Source organism: Ochotona princeps, chromosome 11 (assembly GCF_030435755.1).
Source record: "Ochotona princeps isolate mOchPri1 chromosome 11, mOchPri1.hap1, whole genome shotgun sequence".
In the NCBI taxonomy this organism is placed as follows: domain Eukaryota; kingdom Metazoa; phylum Chordata; class Mammalia; order Lagomorpha; family Ochotonidae; genus Ochotona; species Ochotona princeps.
In genome coordinates, this window is record NC_080842.1 from 358,696 (window position 1) to 381,633 (window position 22,938).

At 37.0% G+C, this 22,938-nt stretch overlaps 1 protein-coding gene across 1 annotated transcript in view; it reads left to right on the forward strand.

The window, feature by feature from the left end:
* LOC131481463 (melanoma inhibitory activity protein 2-like) overlaps nucleotides 1-22,475 on the forward strand; it is a 68,695-nt gene extending 46,220 nt beyond the window's left edge. Inside the window, exons 13-20 of the mRNA XM_058670450.1 lie at nucleotides 4,641-4,742; nucleotides 5,628-5,688; nucleotides 6,224-6,259; nucleotides 10,075-10,136; nucleotides 19,429-19,530; nucleotides 19,782-19,842; nucleotides 20,364-20,399; nucleotides 22,434-22,475. Of these exons, the coding sequence (XP_058526433.1) occupies nucleotides 4,641-4,742; nucleotides 5,628-5,688; nucleotides 6,224-6,259; nucleotides 10,075-10,136; nucleotides 19,429-19,530; nucleotides 19,782-19,842; nucleotides 20,364-20,399; nucleotides 22,434-22,475 (502 nt within the window). The remainder of the gene's footprint in view (nucleotides 1-4,640; nucleotides 4,743-5,627; nucleotides 5,689-6,223; nucleotides 6,260-10,074; nucleotides 10,137-19,428; nucleotides 19,531-19,781; nucleotides 19,843-20,363; nucleotides 20,400-22,433) is intronic.
* Nucleotides 22,476-22,938: the final 463 nt, after the last annotated feature.

Consider the following 22,938-nt stretch of genomic DNA (forward strand, 5'->3'; position numbering starts at 1 on the left):
ACAATCATAGTACCTCTGTGTCTTCTTTTGCCATTTGGCATTGCATTTCTGGTTGGCAGATTCATCTCCTTAGTGCAGATTTCTAAGATGTATTACCTGGCTGCCACAAGAGTTGAGCCATGGCTGCCGCTAGATCCTTGGCTGTCGCTGGGGTCTGTATTGTTGTTCACCAGCCACTGGTAGGGATTGCCGTTCACTACAACACTGCTCCAGCATTGTTGCCATTTCCCCTTGTCAAGAGGGTCTCCAGGTACCCCCTGCGAACTGCCTGACCCCTTTTTTCCCTTGTAATCTGTCTCTTGTGGTTCATCCTAATGGTTCTCTGTCATCCAACACTAATTTTTCTGTCAGCTGGTTAGGTAGTCAGGATGTTTGTTGGCTGTTGCCATGCCACCTTGTGGGTGACAGGTGCTTTCACTTTCCTGGGTACTCACCTTTCCTGCTGTGGGGCAGATATGGGGCTGGTATAGATTAGATAGTTCTGACAGTGGAGTGGCTATTCAGAGTGTTCTGGCTGGCAAAGGTCCCCCACCGCCTTGTGCTTTTGCGGCCTGTGCCTGCCCAACTGGTGCCTTGAGTGGGAGTGGTCCAGCTCATGCCACACTGTGTGTGATCAGAAACTAGCCTTTCTACACTCCGAGGGCACTACATCTTCTCCCAATTGTGATGGGTCTGTGATGGCAGGTTTTGTGTTTGTTCCCACGCACCCACTGCCACCAGCCGGGCGGTTCACTTTGCTGCATCACCAGTCTTGTTTTCCCCTGGAATCTGCCCTCCATTTCTGGGTTGCCAAGAGAAGCCTTAGTCTCTGAGAGAGACCTTTATCCCCTAGGATTCTCTGTTTGGGGGATTTAGGTGTCTGTCTGAGTGGCCCCAATCCAAGAGAGCATTCAGGAGGGGATAGGCTCAGATTCCACCACATGAGACTTCAAAGAGTGACTCACCAGTTCCTCTTTTTATGTTTTTCTTTGTCTGCAACAGTGTTTACCCTAGATGGTGCCTGCTTCCACCAGTTCAAGTTGCCATTTGCTGTCGTGGGAGGTTTTTTTTTTTTTTTTTCAGTCCTCAATGTCTGTTCGTCCCCTGCCTTAATCATGCCAACTCCGGGGAGTTTCAGATGACTTTTCCAGCAATTCTGCTCTTCCTATTCTCTACTCAGCCAATATTTATCTCTATTTCTGCATGTGCTTAGCTACACTAACCTCTACGCTTGGCTACCTTCCTAGACTCTGATGATTAACTTTCAAATTTCAGGTATACTTTGATGAAATCAGTGAGCCAAATCACAGCACTTTTTATTCATTCTGTAATTAAATTTTGGCAGCTTTCTTATACTCATTTTTGTGTGTGTGTTTTTATTTTTATGATCTTTTTTGACACAGAGAGATTCCCTGTTCTACCTCTGCTTTCTTCCTCAACACCTTCCTTCCATCAATTTCCCCCATATTATTACAGTAGTACAGTCCTTCCTTCAGGAACAATTACTTGTCAACACTCTGCTTTTTAACATAGACATCCGTATCTATTTTCAAGATAAATTTATTGACTACGTTCTCCTTTTGTTTGACTGTATTGATAGATACTGCAACTTATCTTCTAATCTTCTGTATGTTAATCTTCATTATATAATTCTTCCTCTATGTATAGACACATATATATGTATATGTATATATATATATATATATATATATATATATATATATATATATGTGTGTGTGTGTGTACACACACTCTGGGCTTACCTGTATATCTGTTTAGTGTTTTGCCTGAAAGTTGCTTTGTATCAGAGAAAAGACATGTTATTTTCCATTTTGGGACTGGCTTAATTCACTGGGTATGATGATCAACTTTTGCAAATAATGGAATGTTGCAAATGGTAGAATCCCTTCCTTAATGGCTATATTGTATCCCTGAGGTAAATGTAGCAGTTTTCTTACTCATCCCTCTTTCAGTGGGAGTCTGTATTGTTTCAGTGTCTTTGCTATCATAGATTCTGGTGCTATATATAGGGAGGAAGGTTGATTTGCCATGTACAGATATCACTTCATTTGGATATATTCATAGGAATGGGACACCTTGGACATATGGTAGATCAATATTCAATTGTCTAAGCACTCTTCACACTTTCATAGTAGGTATACTATTCTTTGATTCTACCAACAGCAGGGCAGGTTATTTTTTTTCTCCTTATACTCAGCAGCAAGCATTGCTAGTAGGTTGCTGCAGATGCAGGAGCCTTGTTTTGGTCTTCCAGCTAGGGGGCAGGCATACAAATATGACAATCACTTTTACTTATCTCAGTGTATTTCAAGGGAGGTTATCATAAGTGAAGCATGTGGGAAATGATTCAGCATCTATAGAGGGTACTGGTGTTGCAGGTATCTCCTTAAAGGCCACAACACTGCTGAATCCCTCTTTCATGATTTGTGGTGACTTTATACAATGGAACCAGCACAAATAGTAAGTGTATTGAATGTATTTAGAACCCAATAGGGAACATTAATGCTCTGTTGAGTTTAAAATGTTGGGAGTTGTTTAGGCTCATTCAGCCACCTGTTATAACACCTCAACTCTAGCTTTGGATTCAATTCAAAAAAATTTTTTTAAATGTCTATTCATCATGGACTTCTGGACATATGCAATTCTTCAGGATATCAAATAAGATTAAAATTTGTCAAAATGCATCAGCTGACGTATGGCTGCCATGACTCAGATAGTAAAACATAAAGTAAGTTCTTCTTATTAGGCTCATGTGAGAAAATTAAGTGAGTTGAATGTTAAATTAGTTAGGTGAAGGAACTTTTTGACTCTATCATGAAAACATTAAAGAATGTTGTTGATTAATGAATTTTAAACAGTGTTGATTTAAAATTCTAAACAGAAAATGGTGCTTTTTGTTGTTTTAAAAAGGTGATCCTGACTATGTGTGTTCTTTCAGTGATTTCACACCCCCAAAATTGGATTGTTGTGAATTGATACTAATACTAATGTGTCATTCCTGCCCATAAACTGTTTCCTAATGGGATTTAATGGATGTTGCTGCTAGTAATCATTTAGTGTGCAAATACAATCGAAAGTATAGGTAAAATGTTAATTTTAAATTCTTGAAAACATATGGTGTATTTTAGCTTTATTGATTTTCTATATGCTGGCTGTCTATTTCTCATTACCAGTTTGGTGCTTTAGTAACACATTTCCAAATTTAATACTGGAGAAAACGAAATGAAAGAACGTAATAGTCAGGTGTGCTGCTTTAAATATTTGAAGTAAGAAACAATCATGTATTGGTCATATCATTAGGGTTTCTTTTGCATTGATACTTTAGTAGGCCCTTTCAAAACCAAGGAGAGTGTACAAAGGCCTCATCTCTAGAGGGACAGGTGTCAAAGGATTTTTGACTGTCTGCACCTTATGCTGTCTTTAAAAACATTCTTCTCTCCCATATCCATGGTCATCATAGTTTCATGTACTTCCAAATGTGGTGGCTTCTACCATCGCTTAATGCTTGCACAACACCTGATATGGTGAAATGCTTCCTAAGTGGCATTTAATATAGTATGTGGAATATAAAACATTTACTGAGCCCCTGAGTTCCATAGTTAATTCACTAAAGGTCATAAAGGTCCAGAGTCATCTGTTTGGGATTTCAAATATTACATCAATCAAGATGGATAGTGTAGTATCAAAGAACCACTATCTGTGAGCCCTGCAACTGGATCAAATCACAGTCACATATTGCATACTGTTGTTTGTGTCAGATAGTGTATGTGATGGTGGTCCCAAACATTTGTGTTATCTGGTGACGTGATAAGTATACTAGTTCAAGTATATTTTCAGAATTTGTCCTTGTTTTTCAGTGCCACAAGGCTTGACTTCGTTTCTCTGTTTCATTTGCATTTTTATTCAACAGGAATTTTAGAACCCTCTGTATCCCTGTTCAGTCCTTAAGATCAGGCTTGAAGACATTTTCTGGTGCAGTCTAAGGGCTCCATAAGTACTTATCACTGCAAGCAGTATGCACACTAATAGAAATAGGCAGCACTGATTATACTTTGGGTGTAATATAATTTTGTAAGGCAAAATTTACTTTGGGTGTAATATAATTTTGTTGCTTTCTGGTCTGACCTGGAAGCCTCGTCAAGATTTTAAAAACTGGTTTGAAAATGATGTATTCATTTACTTATTTGAAAGTCAGCATTGGAGAGAAAGAGAGAGAGAGAGAGAGAGACCTTGCACCTGCTGGTTGATTTCTTCAGATAGCTACAACAGCCAGGGCTGTGCCTGGCTGAGGCACTGCATGTGGGATTCCCACATCATTAACCACCAATCTAAAATGACTGGAACCCAGTTTATTGTGGCTTACTCCAGTGTAACAAATATAATGCTGCTTTATATAGGAGTCTGGATGAATATTTTATGTATTATATGTAAGAATATTTTAAGAGGTGTTGCTTTGAAATTTGAGTTTGTAATGTTAATTCTATATCAGAAATGCTTGCATATTAGTTTTCATTTTGTGTTTGCAGTGATAATTATGGATATTTTTATGGGAGGCTCCAGTTGTGGTACAGTTAAAAGCATATAAGTCTTTTTTTATGACATGCCTTGAATATATTATGAATTTTCACTTTTGCTTTGAGGTACCTGATGGTCGAGGAAAACTGCCAGCTAGATCAAAGGGCTGATGTGTCACTTGTTGATGAAGATTGGGACTATACAGCAACAGAAATCTTGATGTATAGGTATTAAATGCCTTTAGTCTTGTGGATGAAGCATATCTAAATTTCATTTCCAGAAAATAATGTTAAAGGATCTAGAAACAAGTGGGACACTTTTGTCTGTCAGTTCAAGTTTCTTCATATTAAATCTAGTTTTTGCCTTGAATCCTTCTTCAGTTGGACTAAGGAGATAGTGGAAAGCTTAGAGACAAAGGGCAAGAATTGTCTGTATATGGAGAGTTTTGGTACTTCTTTTTATTTAGGTAGATTAAGGTTAATGTTTACAAAAAAAAACTTGGAATGATGTATTTACTTGAGATGCAGAATTAGAGAGAGTGTGAGAAAAGGTAAAAGACAACAGAGAATAAGGCAGACCGTGAAGCTTCCATCTGCTGGTTCACTCTCTCAATGGTCTTACCAGTCGTGGCTGAGCCAGGTTGAATTCTGGAGCCTGTAGCTTTCACTTGTTTCCTACATGGTACAAGGGTGCCAAGCATCAGGCTCATCCTCCACATTCCCAGAAACATTGTCTGGGTGTTGGTATTTATGTGAGCAGCTGAACTAGAACAGTTGCCAGTATGGAGTTACTGTGACACAGGCAGTAGGTACAGCCCATGGTCTCATGGTGCTGCTCTATCTTACTAGTATTTTTAAGGTAACCAGAACTTTATGGGGGATTTCATTAATATCCTATGATTATATTAAGATTATAGATATCTATATAAGGGTAGTCTGTGAGCATTGTTCATGTTAATACAAATATACACTATACTACACTTAGTATAAATCTTGAGCTTTGTTTTAGGCTAGCATAAATAACAGAATTAATGTTAGTATTTTTTAAATGGGCATAAAGACTCAATATTTTGATTACATTTAAATATTGGAGTAATTTTTTGTTCTTCACAGAAACAGAATCAATGATCTTGAAATAGAACTTCAAAGAACATTTCATTATTACCAGGAAGAGGTAGGTGTGTGCCTGTGTGTGTGTGTACACATGCATTTACTTGTTCCTGTGAATTTATGTTGGATAGAAAGGGAAAAGTGATTCCTTTACTAGTTTTATATCTTTCTTCAGGTGTTACATGTGGTTTTCAGATACTTCCATATTTCAGTGATTCACAGAATATGAGATAAGAAATTTTAAGGGTCATCATGTCTGCTGTTTCTTTGGAAAAGTGGAATTACATTGCAGACATAAAAATATATTTTAAATCACTGATAAGGTGTCACATTCACCCAGGTCAGTTATCTGTTAATTGATAGTTCCTGTTGTGGCTGATTAGTGACCAGAGAGAATAAAGTAAAAATTTATTGTATAAATTTTAGCTGTGTTTAAGTGTACTTACAATAGATGATGGAAATTTCCGTAAAAGGGTGTTTACTGACGGAAAGTGTTCTTGGATTGTTTCTTAGCTTGTGAGTTACTTCCTTTGTTATCAATAGATATGCTTTTTTTTTTTTTTTTAAAGAAAACTAATGTTTCAATCACATTGTTTCAGATTGTTTCTGTTCAGAAAGAAACCCACAATAATTGGGTAAGTTACAAATGCCCTTTTTAATCTTCTTCAAATCGTGTATTTCATTCAGAGAGTTAACATTGGGGAGTTAAGTTTATGAAACGTAGTATGTAAAAGATTTGGCCAATTTTATTTGCATCAATAATGGAATTATGTTTACTGTGAGCTTTAAATTCTAAGTTGTATCCTGGTTGTTTTCACAGTCTTGTTTTAGTATTTTTCTTCTTCCAAAGTAGAGGAACTTGGGGCATGTGCTCATGTTTATGTATTTACATTTTGGAACATTGGATTGCTCCTTTTTATCTAGAAGAGCCTGAAAGGTCTCGATCATTTTACTCATTTGTCAAACAGATGGGATTAGAAAAAGAGCTAGCTAAAGCCCTTTCTAGTTGTAATATTGAGGGTTCTCTTAAGTGATTCTGAGTGTTGGTACAAATTAAGAAAAGGGTCATCTGGGGAACTAGTTGTCCTGCAGCGGAATTGCATGATGAGGAAGTGAAGTGGCTGTAGACTTTGAACAGTTAGAAGGAAGAGCAGAGCTAGAGCTGTTGACAGTAGCTGTCTACTGGGGAGTGCCTGTCACAGGGAGGTGGAGACAGCATTCAGGGATGTTCGTCAAGTGCTTGACACTGATAAGCATCAAGTCAATGTTAACTGGTGTTACCATTGCTATTATAGTGAAGACTTGCAAGTCTGAGAGGAGCATAGAATGAGAGAGTGGTGTGTTGACTGTCAGGTCCCTCCCCTCTCTGACATTCTGTTTGTTTTGGTTTCCAGAGTTCAAGTGAAGATTCATTAGTGAATGAGCTAGCATCATTATAGATTCATTTTTCTTCACCATTTTTCAGCACTTTCTAAATACTTATACATGTTAATTTTTAAAGCTAATTTTTAAAATTCCTGTTATACTCGGCAAAGTACTTGAAAGTATTTTGCATACATAGTTATGAAATCCATTTAATATCTGTAATTGGATTTTATAATTACAGATGTTATAGATGAGAAAACAGCCCAAGGACGTATAATGATTTAGATTCTTGTCTTTTACAGTTTCTATTAGTTTACATTTAATATTTATTTAGTACGTGTGACTTTATGTTAAAACATTTAGAAAGTGTGTTCCCTACTTCTGGCCTAGAAAAGCAGTGGAGGTTGTCCCAGTGCCTTGGAACTCTGCACCTACATGGGGAACTGTAAGGAAGCTCCTAGCTGCTAGCTTCAGATCAGCTCAGCTCTGGACATTGTACTTCTTAGGGAGCAAAACCCTGGATTGAAGATCTTTTGTTCTCTGTTCATTTCTCTCTGTAAATCTGCCTTTCCTAGAACATTAAATAATGTGTGGATACTTTGAAAGTACCTACACATTTGATTAAGCTTGCTTTGTTTCCACTTTTTTACCTTTATAATTTCAACTGTTACTTTCTTCATTGACCACTGCTTTGTTCCATCCTGTTGGATTAACTTTATTTGCTTTAAACTTACATAGTAGTCTCTTTCATGTGCTGTGGTGAATACAGTGTTCTTTATTGAGGTCATTTTAAATGTATTATTCACATACACAAAATTAAGAAATTTCATATATTTCACATGCATGACTTTAAAATATGCTTTCTACATTATTCTTGTCTCCTCTCTCCTTCCTACTTTGTTATTTTTGCTTTAGTTTTAAAAATTATATACTTCCCATTTTCTTTACAATCATAAGCTTTACCTTTCGTTTGTTACTTGAATAATGCAGCCTATGATAATTAGACACTTAATGTTCTTCAGGAGAATTGACCACGGCTATACATGATAGTGAAATAACAAAATATCTATATATTTGTTGCACTCTGTATGTTTTTATGCAAAATTAGGGAAAGAATAAATGTCTCTTGGTGACTGAAATAACAAGTATGCGTAATGGTCACCAATTCCATAATATTTTTGTGAAAGACAAAGTTTAATGTGTGAATGCTGTTCCATTATATGTGTGCATGAAATGAGCCTAAAGACTTGAGAAATAATTCAGTGGAGAAAGACAAGGAGAAAGAAGTGGAAAAAGAAAGAGGCAGGGAGAGAGAAATAGGCATGCAAAAGCGAAGTCATCATTTTGTTTAGATCTCTGAAAGCTAATCTACTTGTGCAATTTTCTGAGACTACTGATGCTCAGCTTGGAATTCAGTCCATGTCTTTCATGCAGGTGGCAAGGGATCCAGATGCTTAATCCATTGCCACTGCTTTCCAGTGTTTGTGTGTTCAAGAAGCCAGAACCAGTAGATGGAACCATAAACTGAACCCAAGTTCTCTAAAGTGGGACATGGCTGTCTATAGTGGCAGCTTGCCTTCAAGGCCCAGCAACAGCCCTTGCTGTGATCATTCTTTGTGTCTTTACCCTGAGATAGTTTCAAGTTCCATGAATGAGTGAATGTCACTTTTTCGTCAGCAGACCTCTTAGAAGGCTTTGTGGATGTGAGTGCTCAGTGTTTGAACACAGTGTTTTGGAGTATAACATAGTCATTGGCTGAAATTTGTTTTAACCTTTGAGAATAAGCTGTAGACTCAGAACTAGGTGTTCAGTTCATGTGGCAGTAAAGATGCTGCTTAGGATACCTGGTCCTCTGTTGGGCTGCCTGGCTGTGTGGCAGATGAGGAGTAAACAGGTGTATGGAAAAAGTTTCCATTGCCATTCAGATAAAAGAATAAGAGAAGTCTTAACTATTGGCTGTGACTTTGTATGTATTTATTTTTGGCACCATGTCTTGATATTAGTAGTCTATTGCCTATATAGTTTTCTGCCTTGTAATTAACAAGTAGCTATCTTACAGTATTATACAAAACATTCAGAAATCATTGTTTCCATATTATTATTAGTTCAAAAATTTGGTGATTGTAATAACAGGATGATTGTGACATAGTTTTCAGAAAAAAAGTGATGACATCATTTTGTGTTGGGGAAGGATTTTTATATGTAATCTTTTTGGATGGAAAGTACTACAAATAATTTGTGAATGTTTGTTCTTTGGCCAAGTTCCTTTCTACCATTTGATGAATCATAAGTTAAATAATAAATTTGTTATTGTGTGTCCTTACTTGTGTGAAAATTTGAATTGTGTGATTTTCAGTTGTATATTACAAAAGTATGTACTAAGTGATTTTACCAACCTTTATGTGACGAACTGCTTTATTTTGATAGTTTGGTTAGTCAGATTTTCTAGGTAAATACTGCATCTAACCTCCATATTCCCCAGAATGCATTTAACTTTTTCATGTTAATTTTTTGTGGTTATTGAATATGGTTGATATTTACCATGTTGTGTAATTTTTTTTGTCAGTAACATACTAAATTTTATCTTTTGTGAAATAAATGGGTTAGTATTTACACAATAGTATGTACTTAACAGAAATGTGGTATGCTTTGATTATATTAACTGTTAAAAAAATAGCCTTTAGCCACAGGCTGTGACACTATTTTAAACCTTTATGATTTCACAGAATTATAGGGAGTTTTTTCTAAAAATGATTGTCTTGAGGCAAATAAGCAAAGCTGCCATTGATAATGACTTTGGGTCTCTTATTTCCATTGTCATAGCTCATAGAATATTTCTTGATTAATCAAACATCCTTCATCTGACATGGGGAGCTTAACATTCATTTACAAGTGCACAATTGGCTTCAGTTTTATGTTCACATTATTCTCTAACTCATTTCCTGTTTCAATAAATCCTTAAAATGAAAATGTTTTATTTAGATAAGATTTTTAATAAAAATGATATGTGCATTGACTATGATATTTGTACACTCTCGCTAAGATGCTGTTGCTCATTTTAATCTAAAGTTTGCATATCTTTAAGTTGGCAGCTTGTATTGCTGAAAGAAGCCTGAATGACTTGAAGCAAGAAAATAAAAGGAAAATGTAAGTATATCAGTGATAACACTTGAAAACTTTGGCTACTTTATTCTGCTTTATGAAATAGTTAATTTTTTTGTAAGCGTAAATAGGAAAGGGTATGGTGAATCTTGCATATTTCATTTTGAAGTATTTACTCATTTTGTGGCTGTTGTTAAGTTCTTGGGTCACTGGAATATTATTTGAAAGATTAAAGCTTTCCTGCAAAATTTTAAAGTTTTCCATCTTTGATATGTATATGAACGAAGTTAGGTAGCTAGTTCATTGTCATTATTTTGAAAGCACATCAAAAATATCCAAACCAAGTGGAAAAGGCAATTAAAATTTGTGCATTTTGAAAGTGAAATTCCAAAGATATTTCCATTATTCTCTAAGTGGTATAAAGAAAATGAAAAAAAATTCACAAATAACAAAAAATGTGTTGATAGCTCCAATAAACAGAATGAAATAAAGCTTGGAAATTCTAGTCCTATATTGCACATTCAGTTTTTGTGATTACTAGATATTCTCAGTTTCTGATTGAATTTGTTCATTCATCTCTTGGGATATTATTTGATCCTAAACTATTGGGGGGGGAACTGTTGAAGTAATATTTATACTTTTAAGGTAGTGTTATTTCTATTATGTGAATATTCAGTATATTTTTGCTTTAAATATAGTGATACTGTCAGGGCAGGTCAGGGAAATAAAGAGGACATGCATGATTGCATTATTCTTTACATGCATCTCTGATTACACACACATCACTGATTCAACTTTCTTGGGTAGATTGCTCCTGCTGTTGTTGGGTTTTTGACCCTGAGTATAGCAGCAACCTCATTTCTTGTCTCATAGGAAAGAATTTTCGTGTGGATACAATTTAATTTTAAAGCAAGATTTATTAGAAAAGTTGAGAAAGGAAACTCCCGTCCTAGTGACGGGAGGGGGCTCTGAGATAGAAAGGACCCTTACCTCCTGCCAGAGTAGCAGGAGAAGTGGAGAAAAAAGAGACCCTAGTCCTCTGCCATAGTGGCAGGAGGAAAAATGGAAAAAGAAACCCATATTAATGGTGGAGAAAGCATCTTTTAATGGTTTACTTCAAAGGGGCTCTCCAAGGAAAAAAGGAAATTCCTGGTCCCCCTGGTATCTGGCTTTGGGGCAAAAGACCAGACAGGTGTCAGACATTGGACATTCCTAGCGATGAGTACTACTTCCTCCAGTCCTTCAATGATAAGGAGACCAGTCTGAGGCCCTCCCACACATTGGCCAGATAGTGACTGATACTTCAGGTTGAGGAATTGATACGCTAAAGCACCTTTGTTCCTTGGAAGAGACAAGTTCTGGTGAATCCAAGAAATGGTGGGGGGAAATAATCTTTTATATTTGAGTAAAAATGGCTTGAGGACCCAGAATACTCTAACTTACTACTACCCAGTCTAACTCCTCTCACACTGCCAAGTATTCCTTGACTCATCAAAGAGGGTTCATTTGCTTGGTTGATCAGAGTGACTGCTCAAGCCATCCTTGACTTCTGGTTTTATATTGTGTTTTAGTAAGCTTTTAATGACTATTTGAAGTACTGACTAGTAATAGCTTAGGAAGGAAGATTTATTTTGGCCAACAGGCTCTAGATAGGCTATGCAAAATTGAGTCCAGAACTGGTGAGGGTGGAGAACAGTGGAGATCCCATTCATTACACAGCAGACAAGGACGCAGAGAGCGATGTGAAGCATACTCTGCCTCTGTAACCTACCTGCCCTCTCTTGAGAAGCACCTCCCCATGGTGACCCGTTAGTGCCTTGGGATTTCTCATTAGGCTCATGCACAGCCTAGTTGCCATGAATAGATGTAATCTCCACCATCAATTCATTATTGTTAGTCATTGATTATTGGAATATAAATGGCATGAATTTAAGGATCTAAATTGTAAATTCTGTATTTATTCTATTGCTGAATATTGGCAGTTTTCTTATAAACCTTATTCCTCTATTTTAGTGGTTTTTTGTTTTCTGTGATGATTTTTCTTTCAGCTTTAAGAAGTCTCCCATCCTCTCCCATTCCTCTTTCCCCATTCCTCCTAACCGTTTCTCCCCTAGGTTCACAATGTTATAGTCCTTCAGGAGAAGTCACAAGTCCATCATTCTGTCTTGTTCCCCTGGCACAATGGGAATTTACCCATGTGGGAGTCCGTCTTTTATTCAGGATTAGAGACGCATTCAGGAATATTTATTCACTCCCAGTATTCTAGTCTCCATTATGCAGTTGATATACGAGAAAAGACACACACACACACACACACACATATATATATACACTCATCTGTTTACCAATATATGTATTTGTTTTGTGTAGTTGCATAACATTGCCTTATTTCAGAGAGAACATATTGTATTCTTTTCCTTTTGGAACTTGTTTATTTCACTAAGCATAGTGCTCTCCTCTCCAATTACAAATAGTAGATTGTTGCTATTGGTAGATTTTCACTATTTTTTATGGGTATATATGTTTTGATGAAGTAAATATACCACTTTTGTAACCATCGCAGTTCCTATGGATATAAGATTATTAGTATATGATTGCTATCATGGATTATGCTGCTGTAAATATAGGTATGCAGGTCACCTTCTCATATTCCGATTTCAATTCAATTCTGATATATTCTCAGAAGTGGGATACCTCAATCATATGGCAGATCAGTTTCCACTTGCCAAAGCACTCTCCATACTGATTTCCATAGTAGCTTTACAAGGTACTCTCCCCACCAAAATGGAGCAGGTGTGCCTTTCTCCCTCAATCTTATGAGTGGTGGTATTAGTAGATTTCTGTGTGTAGGTCTTTCTCACTGGAGTGAGGTGGGACCTCAGTATGGTTTGTATTTGCTTTTCTCTAATGGCTATGGAGCGTGAGCGCTTTTTCATATGTCGGCCAGCCATTTGAATTTCTCCTTTTGACAAATTCCTGTCCTTCATCCATTTCTTAATGGAGTTGTTTGTTTGGCTGTTGCTTGAGTATCTGATGCTCTCTGTAAATCTTGGATGTTATTCCACTATCTGTTGTATATTGTGCAAAGATTTTTTTTTTTCCATTTGGTTGATTTACAGACTGCTTTTCCCTGTGCCATATAACTTCAAGCACACTGCACTGTCCCAAGTCAGAAATGTCTATGCAATTGTTTGCTCCACAGATAGATGTAATAGGGAAGTGAGAAGTTGAATCCAGCAGCTTCAAGTGGATTTTTCCATGTGGATGGCTAGGGTACAAACAATTAAGACCACTACCTTCAGCTTCTCCCAGAAATTGAAAGGGAGCAGGATCTCAAGGGCAACATCAGACAAGGACCAGGAGCCATGTGGGTATCAACATTGCAGATGTTATCTTTACCTGCAACACCACAATGCCCAATCCATATTTCACGATTTGTGTTGACTTTATATAATAAATCCAGTGCAAATAATGACAAGCCTACCATGTATATTTGGACAGTGGTGGAAAACATTAGTGCTCATTTATTGTATAGTTGCAACATTTCATCTCCAGCTTTGATATAGCTGACTTTGTAATAAAAATAAATCTTTAAAAAAATTGCAAATTATCATGGAAGTTTTGGGATTTTCAGGACATGAAAAATAATGTGGATAAAATGGCAGATTTGTGGTGTACCTGCAGTGTTAGAAAACATTGAGCTATTCTTGTTAGGTTAAAATGAAAAATATTCTACAGGTATGGGATTAGAAGAGTGGATAGAGAAATCCCAGAGCCTGTGGTACTATGCCATAAAATAATAAAATAAATAAATGAACTTTTCACCTCTGTCAATGCAACTCACCACAAAGTATTGAATGCCCCGTATGTCACTGAATAAATGAAAACAAAATCAAAAACCTTCTTGAAGAAAATGTTGCTAGTGTATGACCTACATGTCACTGAGAAATTAATAAGAAAAAGGTTTTTGAAAGAAATGAAAATAAAAATAAAAATATTAAAACCCATGAGATGCAGCAAAACGAGTATTAAAAGTGAAATTTATAACATCTGGGCTTACAAAAAAATAGAAATATCTCAATAAATGACCTAGCGTATCTTCAAGGACTTATTGAAAAATAAAAAAGTGGGCCAGCAGAGTGGCCTAGTGGCTAAAGTCCTCGCCTTGAACGCCCCGGGATCCCATATGGGCGCCGGTTCTAATCCTGACAGGCTTGCTTTCCATCCAGCTCCCTGCTTGTGCCCTGGGAAAGCAGTGGAGGATGGCCCAGTGCTTTGGGACCCTGCACCCATGTGGGAGACCTGGAGGAGATTCCTGGCTCCTGGCTTCAGATCGGCATAGCACCTGCCATTGTGCTCACTTGGGGAGTGAATCATCGGACGGAAGATCTTCCTCTCCATTTCTTCTCCTCTCTGTATATCTAACTTTGTAATAAAAATAAATAAATCTTAAAAAGAAAGAAAAATAAGAAGTGATCAAGAAGCTAGAAATGATTAAGATCACAGGAAAAATAGAATTGAAACTAAGAAACTACAAATTGCAACAGGGAAGTACCTTTTTTTAATGAAGATTAACAAGACAGTGTTGTAGCAAGATAAGCAAAGTAAACAAAAGAAAATTAGAGACAAATAAACAAATATCATAAACTAATAAGATGATCTCTTCTTGATGGATGGATTCCTTGCTCATTGTGTGGTATCCTTCTTCATTTCCTTTAATATTATTCATGTCAGTTTGCATCTATTTTTGTTGATGAGATATGTCTGCCATAGGCAGTAGATAGATGGGTTTTGCTTTTTGATCCAGCCTGTTAATCACTGACACTCTTTTGATCCATTTAAGTCATTTATATTCAGGGTTAATACCAATAGGTAGTAATTTGGTGTTGTCATTTTAACAATGCATTGTTCATTGTTCAATTTAGTCTTTTGTTTTATTAGGATATGCTCCATGTTTGCCTTTGGTTTGGGCAGATGCTATTCGTTTCCTCTGTCAATAGAACAACTTTTAGTATTGTTTTTGGGCAGGTCTGGAAGAGACAAACTCAGGTTTTCTCATTGTGGAAGAATTTTATTTTCAAAAACAAAGGAAAGCTTTGCTGGGTACATCATTTTGGGCTTACATTTTTTTTCCTTTTAGAATCTGAAATATATCACTCATCTCTTTTGGCCTGTAGAGTTTCCTATGAGATGTCAGTGGTGAGGCTGATTGGGTTGCCTCTGCATGTTAATTTCTTTTTTCACCTGCATATTAAAGGATCTTTACTCTGTTTTCTACTGAATAGAACTTGATTATCTTTTTATCCTGGCCAAGATCACTTTTGGTCAAAGATTCTGAGAGTTCTGTGCCCCTCCTGTATTTTGTTTCCAATTCTTTCTCCATATTAGGGAAGTTTTCATTTATTATTTCATTGAATACATTTTTAAATCCAGTGTCTCTGCACATTCTTGAGTTCCCATAATTCTTATATAGCCTTTTAATACTGTGTCTTAGCCCCAGTGCAATAGTGTAGTGGTTAATGTCCTCGCCTTGCATGCGCCAGGATCCCATATGGTCACCACTTCTAATGCTGGCAGTCCTGCTTCCCATCCAGCTTCCTGCTTGTGGCCTGGGAGAGCAGTTGAGGATGGCCCAAAGCCTTGGGAGCTGAAACCACGTGGGAGACCCGGAAGAGCTCCTGGCTTGTGGCTTCGGATTGGCTCAGCTCCAGCCATTGCGGTCATTTGGGGAGTGAACCATCAGACAGAAGATCTTCCTCTCTGTCTTGCCTCCTCTTTGTGTGTCTGACTTTGCAATAAGAATAAATCTTTTAAAAATAGTGTGTCTTAATTCTTGAATATTTTTGTTAGCTTGACTCTTCTCTTCTTCCAGTTTTTTAATTTTATGTCCCCATTGTTAAAGAAAATGTCTTTCAATTCTGACATTCTTTTCTTCTGCCTCATTCTATTATTGAAGCTTTCCACTGAATTTTTAATTTGTTCTATTGTGTCCTTCATTTTAAATTATTTGTCTTGATTATGTTTCAGCATTGCTATTGCCTGTAAGACTTATTCCTTAAGTTTCTTGAATACTGTTTTTGCTTCTTGCTGTTTTTCTTTATACCATTTTTAAAAATTCTTTTTTCACCATTTTTGGGATTTCTTCCTCAGTTAACTCTGAGGTTCCTTTGTAGGGGAGACATCAGTACTATTCATTGTGCCTCTGTCTCTTCTTTTGCTTTTCAGCATCGCACATCTGGAAAGCAGATACCTCTCCTTAGCGGACACTTCTAAGCTGTTTGCCCACTGGTCTACAGGTCAATTTTCCTTGTTGCATTTAGTACCTGATTCTTTCTTCACAGTCACCTGTGCTACTTCCTCCAGTGAATTTCAGTCTCAAGTTCTTGTGTTAGACTTCCACCATGGTCTCTGTAGCCCCAGCTCTCAGTTCTCCACTTTCTAGCCCGCTATGATCCTGTGCTATGGCTTCACCTTTGCCTCTATAGCCTTTTTTCCCACTCTCAGGTAGAACTGTGCTTGTGAGTAAAGAGTCACCAGCTATCCTAAGTTACAGGGTTGCCAGCAGTACTGCTCTTGCTGAAACCTGCTGACCATTAGATCTGAAGGCCACCAAGATCTATTTTGGGTGGAACCTATGATATACCACTTTGTTATTATTTTCCCTGTGAAACTAGTACAATGCCTTGCCCTGGAAGTGAATTCTTCTCTGGCTCAGTGACTGCAAGCCACTGTTGTTTCTTCAGCTGCTCAGCCTTATCCTCAGTACACCAAATGGCAACCCATGTGGCACTCATTGGAGTCTGGGCCTTCTAGTTGATAGATCTGGGACTACCTAGAGCTATATTGGGTGGATTATGTAGAATGCCTAGTCAGTACTCTTTTCTTTATGGAACCAGCGCAATACATAGAGCCACAAATTAGCTTGTTCCTGGCTCAGTGCATAGACAGCTCTCATTGATCTTCAACCACAGTCCCACATCCTTTCTTCAAGTACACAAAAAGGCACGTGATGTGACAATGGTGGGGGTCTGAGCCATCAAATCCACCCTTTTTCTGCACCTGACTGATTGGGCTCTGTCACTACCTTCTGCTCATGGTGAAATCAAGCGTATCAGCAGAATGGGCAGTTCTCTGCCTGGATTCAACTCTTGAACTTGAGGTGAACTTCCCTTCCAACAAGGCTGTTGGTGAATCTGTGATTGCTGAACACTAACTGCCACTGGGGTACTTGGTCACTGCACCACTGCTCCACAATCTCTCCTCTGCTTTCCCATGTCCACAAGTCTGCAGATGTGTTTCTACTATTGGTCTGGGCTCTCCTATTTCCTGGGATCCAAGTCTGTATGCCTCACCCTGGTTAATGATTCTCCCTCTCAGATAATGTATCCATAATCCATTCCTCAGTCTTGTTTCCCCACTACATTCTTCTGAATTTATCATTGGAAGAGAGCGCAAAAGCATTTTGTAAGTTACTGAGTTTAATCCTGGTATTATGCAATCTCAAGGAAATGGTACTTTTTGTTGTTTTAAAAAGGTGATCCTGACTATGTGTGTTCTTTCAGTGATTTCACACCCCCAAAATTGGATTGTTGTGAATTGATACTAATACTAATGTGTCATTCCTGCCCATAAACTGTTTCCTAATGGGATTTAATGGATGTTGCTGCTAGTAATCATTTAGTGTGCAAATACAATCGAAAGTATAGGTAAAATGTTAATTTTAAATTCTTGAAAACATATGGTGTATTTTAGCTTTATTGATTTTCTATATGCTGGCTGTCTATTTCTCATTACCAGTTTGGTGCTTTAGTAACACATTTCCAAATTTAATACTGGAGAAAACGAAATGAAAGAACGTAATAGTCAGGTGTGCTGCTTTAAATATTTGAAGTAAGAAACAATCATGTATTGGTCATATCATTAGGGTTTCTTTTGCATTGATACTTTAGTAGGCCCTTTCAAAACCAAGGAGAGTGTACAAAGGCCTCATCTCTAGAGGGACAGGTGTCAAAGGATTTTTGACTGTCTGCACCTTATGCTGTCTTTAAAAACATTCTTCTCTCCCATATCCATGGTCATCATAGTTTCATGTACTTCCAAATGTGGTGGCTTCTACCATCGCTTAATGCTTGCACAACACCTGATATGGTGAAATGCTTCCTAAGTGGCATTTAATATAGTATGTGGAATATAAAACATTTACTGAGCCCCTGAGTTCCATAGTTAATTCACTAAAGGTCATAAAGGTCCAGAGTCATCTGTTTGGGATTTCAAATATTACGTCAATCAAGATGGATAGTGTAGTATCAAAGAACCACTATCTGTGAGCCCTGCAACTGGATCAAATCACAGTCACATATTGCTTACTGTTGTTTGTGTCAGACAGTGTATGTGATGGTGGTCCCAAACATTTGTGTTATCTGGTGACGTGATAAGTATACTAGTTCAAGTATATTTTCAGAATTTGTCCTTGTTTTTCAGTGCCACAAGGCTTGACTTCGTTTCTCTGTTTCATTTGCATTTTTATTCAACAGGAATTTTAGAACCCTCTGTATCCCTGTTCAGTCCTTAAGATCAGGCTTTAAGACATTTTCTGGTGCAGTCTAAGGGCTCCATAAGTACTTATCATTGCAAGCAGTATGCACACTAATAGAAATAGGCAGCACTGATTATACTTTGGGTGTAATATAATTTTGTAAGGCAAAATTTACTTTGAGTGTAATATAGTTTTGTTGCTTTCTGGTCTGACCTGGAAGCCTCGTCAAGATTTTAAAAACTGGTTTGAAAATGATGTATTCATTTACTTATTTGAAAGTCAGCATTGGAGAGAAAGAGAGAGAGAGAGAGAGAGACCTTGCACCTGCTGGTTGATTTCTTCAGATAGCTACAACAGCCAGGGCTGTGCCTGGCTGAGGCACTGCATGTGGGATTCCCACATCATTAACCACCAATCTAAAATGACTGGAACCCAGTTTATTGTGGCTTACTCCAGTGTAACAAATATAATGCTGCTTTATATAGGAGTCTAAATGAATATTATGTGTACGTGTAATTTCTTTTTTTTTATCTTTTAAATCTTACTACCCTGCCAAATTCATACACAACTCTGGAGACTTTCGTGATAGCAAGATTATTTTAAGAGGTGTTGCTTTGAAATTTGAGTTTGTAATGTTAATTCTATATCAGAAATGCTTGCGTATTAGTTTTCATGTTGTGTTTGCAGTGATAATTATGGATATTTTTATGGGAGGCTCCAGTTGTGGTACAGTTAAAAGCATATAAGTCTTTTTTTATGACATGCCTTGAATATATTATGAATTTTCACTTTTGCTTTAAGGTACCTGATGGTCGAGGAAAACTGCCAGCTAGATCAAAGGGCTGATGTGTCACTTGTGGATGAAGTCTGCAACTATACAAAAAAAGAAATCTTGATCTATAGGTATTAAATGCCTTTTGTTTTGTGGCTGTAACATGTCTAAAACTCATTTTTATTTTTAAAGGATTGCCTAAATGATAGCAATATTAACATTAGTGAAAGAAGAAAAATCAGATCTCTCATTTAATTCTTATAGTGTGCTTTTATGAAGTCAATTTTATCAGGCAATTCTCTTGGTGTTTTAATTAATATTTTGAAATAGTATATTCCCGTAATTTCATATTAATAGTCGAATAATTACTTTTTGTTCATAGAAAAAGAGTTGAAGATCTTGAGCAAGAAATGGATAGAACCATTCGTAATTCCCAAAGATTGGTATGTATGTGTGTGTGTGTGCATTCATTCATTCATATAGTTTTTTAATATCAGTGTGTTTATGTGGATTGAAAGAGAAATGGAATACATTGACCAGTTGTATGCGTTTCTTTTGTGTTTAGAGATATTTTCACATTTTCAGGATTTCAAATAATGTGAGATAAAAAAAATTTTAGAATTATATCTGCTTGGAAAATTAAACACATTGCACTCAACAAAGGAAAGATTTTAAAACATCAGTGGGGTCTCATATTAAAGCAGGATAGTTATCTGTGAAAAAGACATCTGTTTTTCTGGACAATTATTCCAGGAGAACATAAAGTAGAAGTGTACCATTTAAAATCGTTAATTACCTTTACATGTGAAGCACAATAGATAATATGGCCATTGAGGTTTACATTAGAGGTGTTTGTGACTTTGGAGTTGCTTGAGGTATTTTTTTCAATTTGTCAGGTATTTCCAGTGTTTATGATAAATGTACTTCTTATATTATAAAAACATTGAATTTTTTTGTTTTTTAGATACTTTCTTATGACAAAGAAGCACAAATCAATTGGGTAAGTTTCACACTGCCTTAAATGTTTTGTCTGTGTTTTATTAAATTTTGGTTTTCTGTCAAGAACCTAGGCATGGCAATTGGTGGAAAAGCGCTATGTTAAAAAAAAAGGTAGTAAAATTATGTGCCTCTGATAAATAATGCATTGTTGCATTATGGTTATTCATTCAGTCTACTTTCAGCACAATCCTACCTCAGAAAGAACTTGTATTCTGCTAGGGGTTTAGAGGAACTTGGTGTATATGCTCCTGTTTATGCATGTACATTTTGGAACATTGGATTGCCCCTTGTTATCTAGAAGAACCAGAAAACTCTGTGGATCATTTTATTCATTTGTAAAACAAATGGGATTAGAAAAAGAGCTAGAACTGAGGGTTCTATTAAGTGATTCTCAGTGTTGGTACAAATTAAGAAAAGAATCATCTGGAGAACTCGTTGTCTGTGCTGCAGAGGAACTGCATGATGAGGAAGTGAAGTGGCTGTAAACTCTGAGCAGTTAGAAGGAAGAGCAGAGATAGAGCTGTTGATAGTAGCTGTCTACTGGGGAGTGCCTGTCACAGGGAGGTAGAGGCATCATGCCCTGTAGTTAAATGTGTTGCATCAAAAATCAGTCTGTCTTGGGTGTATGCACTCTTTATGACAATTCCCTGTTTTTCTTACCTATAAAGTAGAGATACTAATAGTACTCATTTCTTGGCTTATTGTGACAATTAAGAAATATATGGATGTTTGTCAAGTGCTTGACATGATTAGGCATACGTGTTACCATTGTTGTTACCTGAAGACTTGTAGATGTTAGGCAAGTCTGAGTGGAGCATAGCATGAGAGTGGTATATATTTATTTACATTGTCCTGACTCAGTTACACCGGTTGTTAGATTTTGGAGATAAAGCAAAGGTCTTGAGCTCATTTGTTAATGTCTTCACCTAAATAACTATAACAACCAGTGTTCAGATGATGCAGAAAGGTGCCATAAAGTCATCCTCAATATCACTGTCATTGGATAAACTTTTTTTAGCACTCTTAGACATATATACACACATATAGCAACACATGAGCATACATACATATATACATGCACATGCACTTTTTGAAAACTTTGTAATGTTTATATATTGAATTGACAGGTGGAGGGAGGGATAGACACAATTAACCTTCAATCAGATGGTACCCTTTTTTTAAGGATTTATTTATTTTTATTTATTGGATGAGCTCATCTTAGGCAATTGTGGACAGTTGGGGACTGAATGAGTGGGCAGAAGTGCTGTGAGCTTTTTAAAATGTTTTAAAAATTTTATCTTCCACATAGTTTACATATTTCATAGTTTTCAAATATATGGTTTTAAGAACATGATAAAGTTCCCCTTTACCTTTCCTGCATTGTTCATCCTTTCTTATTTTTGTTTCAATCTTTTCATTTTCTTTAAATGTGCAAGATTTCCCTTTCCTTAAATAAATATTTGAATATATGTTAAGTAGAAAAATTGCTGTTCACGAGGAGTTTAGACAAAGGCAATAAGTATTTATTCAAAAATATATTATTATTTTTGTTATTATGTATATTTGTGGGATGTTGCCCCTGGATCTCTGCCTGCTAAGGCCATGCTGGAGGCCATAGGTACGTGACACACCATATCCTTGGCTGAAACCTCAAGCTGGCCTGTTCACTGGACATGCAGCAAGAATGATGAGCTGAATCCCAGTCTCTCTTCTCTGCCCCTTTAATGAATTGTGCTAGGACTTCCTTTATAAACAACTCTAGGAAGTCAAATGTTACATTCATCCTGCTTTTCAGCAGGCAAAGAGTTTGCCCTGAGACACAGCCAGCTTTCTGTGCTTCCTGACCTTCAACTTTATTGGAGGGATCAAAGAGACAGGCATATCTAGCAGCCTGTCACAGTATCGTGGTTGGGTGGAAGTATTGTCAGGACCACCTTTCTGCCTGCCCGTTTTCCTACTCTTTATAAGCGTGTGACTTCTTTCAAATAAACTAACATCCCCTACTATCAGTTTGTCTCCATTGTTTCTGCTGCAGAGGATCACTGTGACCTCATCCCCGAGATTAGTTACTCCATAAAGTGAAAACATGTCTTTTGGAAACTGATTATTAAAACTGAATGTTCCGCATTTGCATGCATTTTGTTGTGAAAGATGTTTAATTCGTGTATGTGTATGTCTGTGTGTGTATGTGTATGTGTGAGTATGTGAGAGAGAGAGAAAGAAAATGTTGTAAAGTATTTGAGGGCCCAAGGATATAAACATTGAGTAAATTCTCATCTTGCATGCACCAGGATTCCATAACGGTGACAGCTAATGACCTGCTTGTTATACTTCCTATCTAGCTCCCTGCTTGTGGCCAGGGATAACAAAGCAGTAAATCCAAAACCCTTAGGATTATACACCCATGTGAGAGAGCTGAAGGAGACTTCTGGCTCCTGACTTTGGATGAGCTCAGCTTAGGCAATTGGGGACAGTTGGGGACCGAATGAGTGGTCAGAAGAACTTTCTCTCTTCTGTTTACTCATTCACTCCTTCCAATA